The sequence below is a fragment of the Lepisma saccharinum genome, chromosome 4 (assembly GCF_977018435.1).
Source record: "Lepisma saccharinum chromosome 4, izLepSacc3.1, whole genome shotgun sequence".
Classification (NCBI taxonomy): Eukaryota; Metazoa; Arthropoda; class Insecta; order Zygentoma; family Lepismatidae; genus Lepisma; species Lepisma saccharinum.
Genome location: NC_139232.1, coordinates 10492028 through 10507324, shown reverse-complemented (window position 1 = coordinate 10507324; position 15297 = coordinate 10492028). Strand labels below are relative to the sequence as shown.

At 34.4% G+C, this 15297-nt stretch overlaps 1 protein-coding gene across 8 annotated transcripts in view; it reads right to left on the bottom strand.

Annotated features, from left to right (window-relative positions):
• Nucleotides 1-15297, bottom strand: part of Liprin-gamma (liprin protein kazrin) — a 664640-nt gene that overhangs the window by 11494 nt on the left and 637849 nt on the right. For 5 of the 8 annotated variants that reach the window (XM_083120283.1, XM_083120288.1, XM_083120289.1 and 2 more), the window contains 4 exons: nucleotides 8839-8983; nucleotides 7978-8149; nucleotides 6675-6698; nucleotides 204-281 (listed from right to left, as the gene is read on the bottom strand). In XM_083120283.1, coding sequence (XP_082976409.1) covers nucleotides 204-281; nucleotides 6675-6698; nucleotides 7978-8149; nucleotides 8839-8983 — 419 coding nt within the window. The remainder of the gene's footprint in view (nucleotides 1-203; nucleotides 282-6674; nucleotides 6699-7977; nucleotides 8150-8838; nucleotides 8984-15297) is intronic. The other 3 variants (XM_083120284.1, XM_083120285.1, XM_083120286.1) reach the window with 3 other exon arrangements.

Genomic DNA, 15297 nt, shown 5'->3' with positions numbered 1-15297 from the left:
CACACTTTCTATGCATGGAAATCTAGATTTACCATATATCATTCACATTCATTCACATATCTGCAACATATTTTCACAGGTTTCTTGATCATTTTTCTCTTAACATAAATTGTAAAGCCATGCACACAAGCTACAAGCATGTTATAATAAATAAGGGAAATATGTTAGCATAGTAAAGAGCCCTAAACCAAAAGAAAACTTACAAAATTATTTTTTTCATGTTCTGTTATGCGACACAGGCCACTAGTTTTCATCCACAAGGAGCTGTGAGGGAGGGAGAACTGAAAGAAGCAGAATTAGGTACAGTAAAAAGCAAACACATGTAAAACAGCAGCATGCATGCCTGATGGTAAATGTAGTTAGCAAGAAGCAGGAAATGTTAAGGGGGAAAATACTGTTAGCAGCTAGTAAATCAAGTCTATGTTTGTTAATTTTTTTTAGCATTAAAATCACACCACTACATTCAACCAATTTCATTTCAGATTAAAATATCTGTGAAACCTATGTGTTCAAAGCAGATTGACTCTCACTCTTATTGCAATGCATTTGCCATTCTGTTAGCTTTCATTGCCAATTAGTGTTGCAAGTTGGAAGTCTTGATCTGTTGTAGAGTTGGGGAGTAAAGTAATACAAGTTGTGTAGATTTGTGGACACAGTTAAGTGGTCTTATTGCATGACAAAGTAACGGTAATGGTAGTGCATTACTTTTGGAAGCAAAGTAATGGTAGCATAACATTTCTGAGTAACTTGTCCAACTCTAATTACTCATCATGTTCAGTTATTAACTTCCCCCACTATAATTAATATTTGATGTTAATTAGTACCAAGCCAGTACCACTTTGATACTGCAAATATTGTGTCAGTTTGAAGTTTTTCGGAATAATAATAGGGTTAGAACACAATTTAACAGTTTGGTTTACAAATACTCACAACATGCAGACGAGACAATCAGAATTTTAATATGGCTGTCATTTAACCTTCCTTTAGGCACATGGGCTACAGGTATCCCCATCAATATTCATTGTGAGATTGCAACACTGTGAACTATACTGCACATGGGTGCTTTTGTGCAGCTGAACGCTCTTACTTTATAAGCTCAGCTGTGTTGTTCTGTTGCACTTCTAAGCCACGTAATATTATAAAGTTAATATCAGTTCCATGCCTGGAGCTATCAGCATGCACATGTAGTATAATTCACGATGCATTTCATACCCTAAAGATATTATAGGGTTGGGAGACAGCATGCACCTGTGCACGTTACAGAAAATGACGTGCTTAAAGCAGGGTTAAAGAGAAAAATCCACTTTAGCCGCACAATATTGGAGCAACATTAATGAAAACTGTACCCATTGTATCCCACTCTGCAAAGATATCTATATTAAACTGGAACCAGTGCTTCCCAATATCGATAAATATCATTAAGAATAGAGAGAGATCGGATATTTTTAAGCAACCTTGTTACTGATCAAATAACATTGCTTGATTATGCAATTCTGATACTCTAAATCATACTTTGTTTTGCATCAGATACCAACAATATCATTAAAAGATCTTCTGACAATATATGTTGAATAGAAAGTTGTCCACAATAAAAAATATATATCAACGTACATAAAGTTCCAAGGTTTTGCCGATTTTGCATTTGGCATCATTGACGGGGGGGATAGGAACTAAATTCTGTTGTGAATTTGTTGAAATGACTTCATCTGGACCTGTTGTGAATTAAGAGTGAGTGTGTGTGTGTGTGTGCAAAATGCCAGCATGTTTTAATTCTATGCATAGATGTATTTTTGTGGGAAAAAGGGTGGCACTCTCCCTACCCCCAATTCCTAGGTTTATTGAAATTTACATGTTAGGGAATTTTTGTTTAGCCTTCTGGAACCTGAGGTTCTATGTACCAAAAATGTACTACTTTAAAGATGAGTGAGTTACTGATAGTACTTTGATGTAACGTTACATAATATTTTAGTGAAAATGTAGTCAACAGCTGTGTAAAATGCTCAGAGCAACTGTAAAGTGATTGAACTTTGACGTTTTGTTAGTAATAATTATCAGTAGAAATGTATAAAAAGTTCAGTATCTTATCCATACAGTTTTTGTTTTAGAAAAATACAACCTTTGGTTAGTCACTCACTCACTGTGACAAACTTACTTCTGAAGATTCAGATAAATCTCAGTTATATTATGCAACATTTTATTTGCAATTATATGGGTAAAAGCCAATACCAGGTAAGAACCTAACAGTGTTCACTACTGAATGTTTAGAAAAATAATCACCAGAATGAAAATGAATATACTTGAGTGTATAGCATCATATTTATTTTAAATGTAGGAGCAGCTTGAAACAATTAATTCAACAAGTAAACTGAAATTCTTCATAGTGATCTGAGTGGACTTTGAGGGAAGCATTATACAAATTTTGCTAGCTGAGATGATAATTATTAAGTTCTTAATTATCTCCTCCCCCACTTCAAGCACTGACTTTATGCATGCAATACTTGGGGGTGGGGGAATAATAATATCCTAATTCCTGACATCATCATCATCTGTTGGTATTCATTGGACAGATATATATTAAGCTAGCCCATATATGCAAGAATGTTAGAAACTGCTACTAGATAAAATAATATAACTCTAGCTACTGTAGTTAGTAGAAGAAAAAAATAATTAAAACTGGTAACACATTCCTTAATTTTATCTCCATCACCAGCATGCACATCTCTCGTTCCTAAGACTGGTAGATTTCTTAAATGGATAAGCCAATAGATCAATCAAAGCAATATATAATTAGGTAGCCTTAGATAGGTCATGCTGTCCTGCATATTTTATGTTTCCAGTTATTGTAACCAGTGATTAGGTCTAGAAAAGTATTTTCGTTCCCCAATACTTGTACAAACTAAACCAGATTCTGCCTTTTCATACATGTGAAATGATCGACTAAAGTTTTTCAAGGTTTTGTAGAACAGCTGGTCATATCAAACAAGTTCTTCATTTTCATAGCTTGAACAGAAAGAAATACAAGGTGTGGAATAAAATGGGTTCATCTGTTCTCGAGAGTGTTTCTGTAATGCTGTTGGCAACACTTATTGATCGTCATTTGCATCACCACTGTACGCCATTTACAGACATCGATCGCTGGAGTGGAGCTCAACGTGCTGTGTAACTGTGATTGCGTTCTCTAAGTGGCGACACTGTTGCCACTGCAAGACGAGAATATCAACGTTATTTTAATCTCAGGATACAGGATCTTTTTCCATGGGGCAATGCAATCAGGATGTGCCTGAAGAACTTTGAAGCTACGGTAAGTGTACTGAAGCAGAAACATTTCTCTCCACATGTTTGAATGTGACATGCAGACAGCAGATTGACCAATTGTTAATGGACGAAATGGTGGTCACCTGCAGGATGTAATTTTCAACACATGAACATGACTGTGAGTGTGCATATTATGCAAATGACAATGTGTAATGATGTAGTTGACGTGTTTGTATTTTTGTCTAATAAAACACAGTATTAGTTTCGTTGAATTGAAAAATATTTTTATGCCACACTCTGTATATGGTAGTGTAATACATTTTCTTATGCAAGATGATACATAACAGGTTCCCATTAGGGATGGCCACTTTTTTTTTTTAAAAAAAAAACTTAAAACGAATTTTATTTGAAAAACGAAAACAAGTTCATGGAGTCAAATAACTTTGTATGAAAAACGAAAATTTTTCGATAATTAAAAATTGAAAGACAAAAGAGGAAAAACTTGTAAAACAGAAAAGATACAAAGAAATGAAATACTTTTCTACAAACAATAAGGCTGGAAATGAAAAACGAAAATTTTCGGAAAACTGGAAAACGTAAAAAAGAAAAATTTCTCAAAAAACGTAAAAACTATTTTTTTTTCAAAAAACGAAAAATCGAAAAATTTCATTTTCGAAAATGGCCATCCCTAATTTCCATGAAGGAAGTATTGCGGTAGCTGTTCTGCTGTAGTGGAACCACTACACCACTCCTGATAGCTTCAGAAATAGGGACATATAAGAGAGATTGCCACATTACCAAACACTAGAGGTTTATGCATTTCTATGTTAGATAACTGTAACTGATAAATAGCAAAGTAAATTTTGAAGCTTTCCTGGTGACAAATGAAAAGATTTTCTCATACTATCAACCAGGTGAGTTGCGGAAATGATTTCAAGCTTTTGAGAGCTAACGCCACTCACAGTCTTGTGACTTCTAACCCAAAGATGAGAGTGACGTTAGCTCTCGAAAGCTTAGGATCCTTTCCACAACTCACCCCAGAGGATCTTTTCATGATTGAGGGAGAAAACTGAATGTAGTTGTTAGCACCACTTGCAGACATTCATCGCAAAGTGTGTGGCACCTGTTAATTGTGCTATGTAATTAACTTTCACACCATTTGTTGACCCTCTTTAAGTGAGTTAAACAAATTTGCTATATCTTATTAAGAGATTACTTATATTAAACACTTTTTTTTTTTTAAATAGCATGAATTTCAGTTTTTACATGTTATCTTGAGTTAATTTTTGTACTACCTTTATTGCAGGTTGATCGTTATTAACAGGTTTCCCATAAAAAAAAAAAGACAGAATGCTTTAGGGTTTATAATGGGGTCGGAGAGAAAATCTCCCCTAACTTGCAGGCTAAAGGAATTCTTGGTAGGTTGATTGGGGAAAGGGGGCGCTATCCCTTATGTCCACAAACATACATTTTGTTCGTGGTTTTGACAAATACAAGATTTATCTGAAATCTCATTATGTGCTACAATGTAGAGATTAAAAGAACTTCGTACACTTCTGTGGCACAGTAAAAAAAAAGTGATATGTGGTAAAACTTCTATTAATGACAGATTAATTGGTATTATATTGGTTATCAGCTGATATAAGCGTATTGATGTAGTGGTAAAATTGTTTATAATTTCCTGATCCAATATTTCTATAAAGAGCCTGATTATTTTGAAGCCTTACTATTTTTAATATGTTTAATGAATAAAGACTTGTAATCGATGTAACTTGATTGTGTGTTCAAATATGCAATTATTTTTCTAAGGCAAAATCTGTTGCAGTCACCTAGTTACATGCATTATTTAAGGAAACAAATTAACAATTCTTTGTGAAACATTTGCAATTTTTGTTAGATGGGTAGAATATAGATTAGCAATAAATTTTACATTGTAACATTGCAGGAACAGCAAAAGGTTCATATCAGTCCTTCTCTATCCTCTGTAAAACATCAGAATTTGCTTTACAGTGTTCATTCAGGACGAAAAGAGGAAATTAAAACTTGGGAGAAGAACTAAGAAAAAGGGATAACATTGAAAAAATATGAAAAATAATATGCAGTATATAACTTGTGGACAAGGCCACTGTAAATTTAGCAACTGAGAATTCACCCATAAACTTCATGAACTGATAAAAATAATTTGGCAGTCATGAGAGAAATCATAGATATTGGATTGTTCTTGGAGATGATGTTAATATTTGAAGAGTTGGCAACCATAGCTGTGTCAAAGTTGAAAGTGCACCATTCTGTTTTTATGTTTCACGTGCTTTAAATTAAATGACAAAAACTTAATGTGAAACATACTAAACTATTTCTGTTTGAGGGGGCTTATTGTTTCAAACACACACAACACAGTTTACAACCAGGCTAAAAGTAAGTCATATTTTTCTTAGATAAAATATATCAAAATTAAAGAATTGCCAATTTAAAAATTAATGGTGGATATGGAGACAAACATGACAATTGAAAGACTAACAAAGCAAGGACACAAGTGGCACAAATACATGCTGATAAAGATAAACACGGATTAAGAGTTATTCAGGATGTAGAAAATTAAGTAAAAAAGCAATTTAATAAGTCATTCAACATTTAAATGAAAACAGATAAGATGTTTCAAGTAGATGAGTATTGTGACAGATTTGTGTATCTGTTGGAACTACATCATAGTCGAAGCAGATGGTAATTAATGTATTTCAAAATTTGATGAGACAATATGTCAACTTTTTACTGTTATAATCAGCATTATGTGTAATGCTGAACATATGACTTCAATGCTGGAAAGGAAATGTTCCAGGTGCCTAGACTAGGTGATAATTGTTAGACTTTATTTTCTAATTTAACATTGATTTTTCACAATAAAAATATGAAAGTTTCCAAGGCGAAATGTGATGACACTTATCTCAACAACCATACTAACTGGACTTATCTTAGTTCTATGAAATAGCTTGTTACTAAAAAAAAGAGAGAGAAATCTAAATATATATGGAATGAGGAATGCTTTTTTCTGAACAAGTTACTGCTCACTTGAAGATCTTAAAATTTACAAAATGTTAATGCACATTGTATGTCTGTTTTTTTTTTTTACAATGGAAAGCTGTTGATTAAGAGTGGAAGCTACAAATAATGTTCTTTTTTTTTACATACACATCCAAAACATGTTTACAAACTCCCTGAAAGAGATTCACTATGCTGTAACTGCATTAAAAAATTACACAGTCTCTAAAACATCAAAATTCTAAAATTATTCATTTATGCAATGAACCAAACCAGCAATAAATGTTTTCTGAACAGTGCACTGTTGATTCACCAAAAAAAAAAAAAAAAAAAAAGCATGAATGGGATTTAGATAAATAGAAGAAGAAAGATCTCATGCATACCTGTGAGGTTCTCCATGATGAAAACTAAGAAAAGAATTATGTAAAATTTGTATAGTAGAAATTACAAAATATCAAATTCATAACAAAGTTCATCTTAGTTTCAGTCATAAAGCATTACAGTATTATAAAGTTCCACAAAGTAATTTGCAACCTGACATTAATTTACTTACAATTCCAACATTATCAGAACAAAATCCTTCAAATTTCTAATGTAAAAAAAAAATAATAATAAAATGAGTTACAATACTCATTTACAGGACACATTTCTTAACATGCATTAATGCATTATCACTCGTTATTCTACAAAGAGAGAATTTAGATGAGAATAGAACAGATGATTTTTTTCTCAAAAAATTATTGATATGCAATAAATATATATTTTTAAATAGTTATACTATTTACACATTCTCTATATACATCAAATACATAGCCTTCCTACAAGGAATGGACTACTTTGTACATTGCATCTCACTGGAATCGTGAAACAACATGAATTGTGATCATTCCATATGGCATACTATGGAAAAACTAAGTAATATTTCCACAAAACAAAGATTTAAGCAAGCAGCTACATAAAAAAAGGAGGCATCACACTACCATAGTGGGGAAAAAACATTCATGCCAACCTTTTTCAGATAAAGAAGACTGTAGGTCTTGAATGTTTGAATTTCCCAGTAGTTTGAAAAGAAGAGGTGAGCAATGGAGAAAAGTAATGCCAGAGTTAGTGAACCATAAAAAAATAGAGAAGCTCTGTCTCACCTAGAGAGAGCATCTATTATACACTGGTTGGCAATCAGGAATTTTTATTTAATTTTTTTTTTTCACATTTTGAGCTATTTATGGTTGCATCATCTGCTGTCCTGATGAACACATAGTACACAGCACATAAAAAGAACCTAAATTAACCATTAATCTACATGGCACATGAAAGAAGAAACACTGGAAACACTGTCTTTTTGAAAAATCTTTGTTAAAAATGTTAAAAACAACAGGAAAAGCTATTAAATTACAATTGGGATAATAACTTTCTCTACTTGTGACACAAATTCAAATTTTTACCATTGAAAGATGTTTTTTTTCCTGAGGGTTAAACACATTACTTTTAAATCTGGGTACACAAGTATGACAGTTAAGGAGATGTACTCTGCAAACAGTTTCAACTCTACCACATTAACGTTACAGTTACATTATTTAAGGAACAAATATTTAGCTTCATTACTCTTAAATAAATACATAACTAAACAAAGAAGGTGATAAAGCCAGAAATTTATCCTTCAAATATAAAGATTATAGGCATCCTTACTCTCAAACTAGCTCGTCGACGTTCCTTCTCTTGTTCTTTATCCTTTTCGCGATCTTGTAAACCTCCGGCATACGAGCGAGAGAAACTTCGCCCTAGGCTTCCCCCACCAACCAACTTCTCAGCACGTCTACGCTCAGCTTTGCTTATTTTCACATAGTGTTCAAATGCAGCTCTAGATAAAAATAAAATAACATAAAAGAAATCACAAGCATTTAAGTATTAGCATTGTCTAGCAACTCCCCATCGTATAAGCTTTACTCTTTCAAAGAATACAAGACAGATAATTCGATTTTGATGTCATTGTGTGTTGAGAAATGCCAATGGGAAAATATACAAAAAAGGTATGTATATATTTTTAAAAAACTAAACATTACAAAAATGGAAAGAAATTAAGAAGCTCACAGAAACAAACAATGGCATGCAGTTTTTAGTTTCATTGTTGTTGTGTTGTGTGTGATATTTTTCTTCTGTCGTTTTTTTATGTCACCTAATCACTTACGTAACCAACTCTAGCAAACTGATTGCACATCTGCTTACACAAATTTACTCGAGAGCTTACTGCAAAATATTAACTTCTACTGACAGTTTGTTTCTATTTACATCTACATTACTATTAAATATTAACATATCAGATGTTGACATTTGTACTGGAAGACTGGCAGCCAAGTTTCACAAATGTGTAACTTGAGTTTATGTACACAAACCAAGATGAAACATGGATAGGAACACACAACAATGTGGCATACTGACTTTGAGAGCACCTTTTAAGTTCCTTTTCTATCACGAGAGTGCCATACTCACTCTGTATTACCACCCCTAACTTCCACTTGATATTCTTCAATCTGACAGAAGATCACATACCTTGCAGGTAACACTAATGACTCAAGCTCTGTGGTCAAATGCCGCCTAATGATGTTCTTCGAAGGGGGAATTCCCAAAGCGGTGGCCATTGTGTCCCCATTAAAAGAGGGTTCTAATACAACCAGAGCCCCGTGAACTCCACTATCTGCGAACATGAAACAAATAACATGTGCATAACATGATAGACATATCAAGAATAAGCAGTGTTTGGAAGTTACAAGTTACCTGTAAATCACTTGCAAGTAGCAGTTACTTTTGGGAGTAATTCTAACAGTAACTACCATATTTGCCGGCCTATAAGATGCACCCCTTTTTTGTACACATTTTGAGGATAAAATCTTTATCACTAAATACTATAATTAATTTACAGTATCTCAAATATAAAGTAATATGTACGTCTATTTTCAACAAATAACTTATCTAATCTAACTAGGAGAGAATACATTTTAATCTTCATTAAAACCCAGACATTCAACTGCAGAGCTAAATGAAGAGTCACTTGAAACCTCTTTTAAATAAGAATCTGAGTTTTCATGCAACAAATTCTCCTCTGTACCATCCAGTGCATTACTAATGCCACACTTCTTAAATTATTTAACCACTGTCTGTCTAAGGGCCAGTTTTTCAATGTCCTGTTAACTAACTGCCAGTTGGAGATAACAGCTAGTCTTAACCAGCACCAGGTTTTTCAATGTGAAAGTAACTACCAGTTAACTAACCCATAGTTCGTTCTCCAAATCAGTGTGTTGGCAATTCTGAAGCACGGAAATTACAGGAAATCGATCTGCACGCCATCTGTTAGTATAATTATTTTCTTGTAGTTTACGGTTATTACAAGCATAAGAAAACAGTTTTTCCTTGTGATGTTTCAGAAGAACACACGCTCCTTTCATCAGACATTTATTTATATTTTGACTAAAGATGTTATAACAAAGATGAAAAATCTGTTGAAAAGAAATTTGTGTGCATTCCATTCCACAAGGGATTCTCACATAAAATTGCAAAAATTTTAAGAAGATTTAATTTCAAAATTGTTTTTAGATCACCAAGAAGTTTAGAATGTACATTTAATGAATTCAAAATGAGAAACTCTCTACCAGATGTGGAAACCACAGGAATATATAATATAAGTTGTTCATGTTCAAAGGATTATGTAGGACAAACAGCAAGGAAAATGGCAATAAGATGGCACAAACATGATTTGGACATTATAAATCTAAACCCAAGAACAGGTTTGTTAGCTCACATCATCGAAGAGAAACATTTGATTAAAAAGAGAAGGGTTTTAAAAAGATTGACGGGAAACAGAGTGGAATGTCTGGGAAGCTCCGTTCATTGCAGAAGAACTCTGGAATAAATTAAATAATGAAAATGGTAACATAGATCCAGTATGGAGTTTTCTTTTTCACAAATGGAGTAAAGCACCTTCTTTAAAATTTAATGTAACAGAAAAAATCAAGAAACTTTGTGAAAACAATGACGACTTTGAATTACCTGATGATATTTGGGATTCATAATTTTAAATAAGAAATAATGTGATCAAAAATTTTTATCTGAAATAAAAATGAAACAGACTGCTTCTTTTCACAGTTAGGTTGCTATATTACAACAATGTAACACTGACAACATCCATTATATAATGGATTATTTTTGTTTAAAAATTTGCTAACCATTGTTATAACTGTATCTTTAGTCAAAATATAAATAAATGTCTGATGAAGGGAGCGTGTGTTCTCCTGAAACGTCACAAGAAAAAAATGTTTTCTTATGCTTGTAATAACCGTAAACTACAAGAAAATAATTCTACAATGCAACTATCTGTTAGTATAGTTTCAAACTGCATCGACTGGCACACAGCTTGGCGTTTAAACATAGAACTACAAGCATGCCACGCTCGAAAGCATGTTATTGTATTGGAAACAATTAGAACAATGGTTATGTATCCATTCTGTATGGATAAATTAACGAAAGCCAGCACTACAGATTTGGCTTTCCTCTCATAAAGGTCAATTCCACGTGGGAGAAATGCTGTTATGAGGTGCAAGCGCATACATATACTTTCTTGTAGAATTACTCGAAAGTTGAAACATTAATAATACCTGTCTGTTGATATAAACACTATTAATATGTAGATATTGTACATTTTACTGCATGCTTTGTACCTCTCTATGCATGTTTGTTGAGTGAAAAAAGAACATGTTAGTGAGCATTCTTTGTAGGTCAAGTTCTAAAAATATGAAGGTATGAGTAAAAATAATTTTAAAATTTACTGTAATATTTCTCTGAGAAGATCATTCAACAATAAAGCATGAATTGAAGGCAACACACGTAAATAATTGACAAGATAAAAAGTGATCCGTGACCAGGACTCAAACTCGTATTACAAAACACAACACGGTCCAGAAGGTGGTGCTGCTAACCACTGCACCAAATTACCGTTTGGAGATTGCCCCACCTGGTAGACTGGATATCCTGGTCACAAATTCTCCACCACCACCTCGCCAAGCAAATTCTAGCAACTACGCTGCTTAATTTCCGTATTTGCATGGACATTGGTAAGCTCTGCCAAACAAAACAAGTCTCCTTCTGTACCAATTTAACATTTTTATGAATCATATCTTGTATAATCTAAAAGTGAAGTTGCGAGTGTGGAACTTCATAAACTGCATGAGGCATTCATGTTGCTTTGTAACTTCCAGTTAGGCTGGAAACTGCAAGAAGCAGTAGCAGTAAAGATAATTGCCACCAGAGCTCCGGTTACGAGCTAACTGTACATTGAAAAACCGAAATTTTCACAAACTTCCAGTTACGTGCTAACATGAACCTTAACTGAACATTGAAAAACCGGCCCATAGTCTTCTCTGCATCCTATGAAACTTTGACTCATTCACAGAATTGTGAATTACCTCTTCCTTGAAGGTAATCAAAAACTAAGTATTGACATATGAGACACACCCTGTTTTTGAGACATTATTAAAGAGAAGGAGTGCATTTTATACACCAGCAAATACGGTAGTTACTTTTTGAACTTAGTTACTGTAATCCAGTTACTTTTTCAAGTAACAAGTAATGTAAATAACTGTTAATTTACAGATACTCTCCTTTTTGTTCTTGCATGGGAGGAAATTTTCTTCAGACAGATTTTGTAATATCTTGAACCAAATATTCACCTTAAATTTTGTAGTTCATATTTTTGTTATTTACTGTTGCTTTTCTGCCACATTTGGCTAATGCGGATGCAGGTGTGGATCCATGGTGAGGGTGATGGGGGCAGCCACCCTCCCTAGGTTTTGTGTGGATTATATTTAATCTATACTTTATTTGTATCTCAATACAATTATTTCTTCGGTATAGAACATTATGGATAGTTATTATGGATAGTTTGTAAATATTGCAATAACAAATGTCAATTATCATCATTATTATTTGTTTCTAATTCTCTGTTGAGGTCTTCTGGTAATAATCTACATTCCATATCAAAATTAAATAAATAACAACCCTAATGTTTTATGTGTATTTTTACATAATTGTAGAGAAAAGGTCCTTGCTTCTTCATTTTACCACTTTTTGTGGTAATAATGTAATAATGGAAGAAATTAATAAACATCCTTTACTTGTCGGGAATTTAACCCTATTTTCACCCTGTGAACGTTAATATCTACAGAGATTGTGGGAAAAATTACTCATCCCAAGTGCCATTGCTGGATCCACCACTGGGAGGATATGTGATTACTAGATGAGAGTACATATAACACCCATTTCCAGGCTAGAACTGAAACCCAGGAACTTTGGAGGCAAGCCCAAAAGTTGACCATTGAATGTGTTCAACTATCAAATTGGCTGTTAAGAATGGATACGTTAAAATTTGATAAATTTACTTTTCTTTTTCTTTTTGCCAAAATTGTCACTACATGAAATCCCAAGTGTATTTACTCTAGTGCAACTAGCTCATATTTAAAAGGTCAGATAATGAATCTGAATTTTTGGCTCAACAAAGTTTATTTTAAGTCCACTTGTTGTTCAGATAGCGCGATCAGCACTGGGTCTACAGTTTAAAGTGGAATCCAAACCACTGTGCAATGTGCCTCTATCCGGAATCAAACATGGGAACCTTTGTTTACAAGGTAACACCATTACCACTACCCCATCAGGGAGTTTTTGGTTCAACAGTAATTAACAAAATTATTGTGATGCTACAAAAGAACTGAAGAAAAAGAAAGTAAATTTTCATTTTAAGGTACGTTTGGAATTTAATTACCTCTATATTTTTATATTTAAAATATATTTAAATTAATGATCACTATTTGATGGTCAATCAGGAAAAAAGAAGAACCACTCCCTTGTAGTTAAACAAATCTTGTGAGTCATATTTTATCTATAGTCAAGTAACTGTAAAAGTAAGAGAGATTCATTTTGGGTGAAGTCACTATAGCTATAACTGATTACTCTTAAAAAGTAACCTTCCAAACACTCAGAATAAGTTTCATATACATGCAGTGGCTACTATTAGGAACACTAGTTCTCACCTTTAAGACAACTATAATTGTTTCGGGAACAGACTCAAGGGTTATTTTAAAAAAATAATCTTCAGATATGCTGCTGATGCGTAGAGATTGCATGGCATCACAAATTTCAGTGGAAAATGAAGACTCAACCAGGACTCAAATCCACGTCTCTGGCATACTGTGCCATTGCTCTACCAACTGAACTACTGAGCCAGCCCTGATTTCTCATTATTGCGGTTTTACCTGTATGGAATTGTCTACAGGGTGAGTCAAAAAAATGGCTACACATTTGAAGTAATTGTAATGTCTTTGTACATTGTGGAGGAAAATGGCGAATGGTATCTTAAACTAGAAACTTCATTTTTTCATTTCAGATAAGAGTCACGCTCCGAAGCTTACATCATTAATCAAGATGGCGCTGAACATGCAACAGCAAGTTACAGTTGTAGCACGGGCAATTTTGTAGCTTTATCTCTGACAAACTGGTGCAAGTTCTACAAGTGAGAAAATTATATATTTTTTTGCCCGCAGATTTTAGAAACTTTCAGTTTCTAAAAGTTTCATGCCTCTGTTTACAACTCCAAATGCAAGGTTTAAAATGCAAAACAAGCAAGCACAGAAATATGTGGTTTACACTCATACCCCTACAGCAGATAAGTAATGATTTCTCTTCATTTATGTGACTTTTCTGTCTCTTTAGGTTAACCATGGCAATGAGAATTTGATGAAGGTGAAATTGATCAATGGATACTCACACAGGAACACCCATAGCTGGGTTTGGACTCGATACTTGGAATATGCAATGGCAGGACTGAGTTGCCCACTGAGTTGGCCGCCAAGGAGCGTCTCGTATTGACACTGGTGTAGTGTTACGAGGGCAAATCGAAAAGGCTTTGCGCCTAATTTTCTCTAACTTGTTATAAGTGGTATTACAAAGCAAGTTATATGAGTGATACAGTAGGCTTTTCTTGGAACGGGCCTATTGTAACTTCCGATTTCTTCCACAGCACGGCACTGTTATCAGTTGGCAAAGATGGCCAGAGTGCTCAGGAAGTCCATGCCATATGAGCAGTGAAGTGTTATTAGTTTTTTATGGTGCAAAGGACAAACAGCCATAGATATCCACAGGCAAATGGGAGCCAGTGTATGGGGACAAGTGTTTATCAGTGCGAAGTGTGCAGTGCTGGTGCAAGGAGTTTGAAAATGGATGGGAAAATGTGGAGGACAATGAGCAATCGGGCCGACCTCGTTCCTTGCTGACACCAGAGAACATTACCCGTGTTGATGAAATGGTGAAAGCTGATCGACATGTTCATCTGAAAGACATTGCCACTGAACTTGGCATTTCTTATGGTAGTGTTTATGGCATTGTTCACGATTTGTTGGGATACCGCAAAGTGTCGTGTCAGTGGATTCCTAAGCTTCTTGATGATGTCCACAAGGGCAAGTGAATGGTCATGTCACTGAACCATTTGCAGCATTAGGTCGACGAGGGTGACAGTTTCCTGGACCTCATTGTCACTGGCGATGACACGTGAATATTGCATTACACTCCTGAGTCAGATGAACACGTCGATCAGCTTTCACCATTTCATCAACATGGGTAACGTTGTCCAGTGTCAGTGAGGAACGAGGTTGGCCCAATCGCTCATTGTCCTCCACATTTTCCCGTCCATTTTCAAACTCTTTGCACCAGCACTGCACACTACGCACTGATAAACACTTGTCCTGATACACTGGCTCCATTTCCCTGTGGATATCTGTGGCTGTTTGTCCTTTGCACCATAAAAAACTAATAACACTTCACTGCTCATATGGCGTAGACTTCCTGAGCACTCCAGCCATCTTTGCCAACTGATAACAGTGCCGTGCTGTGGAAGAAATCTGAAGTTACAATAGGGCCGTTCCAAGAAAAGTCTACTGCATCACTCTTATATCTTGCTTTTGTAATACC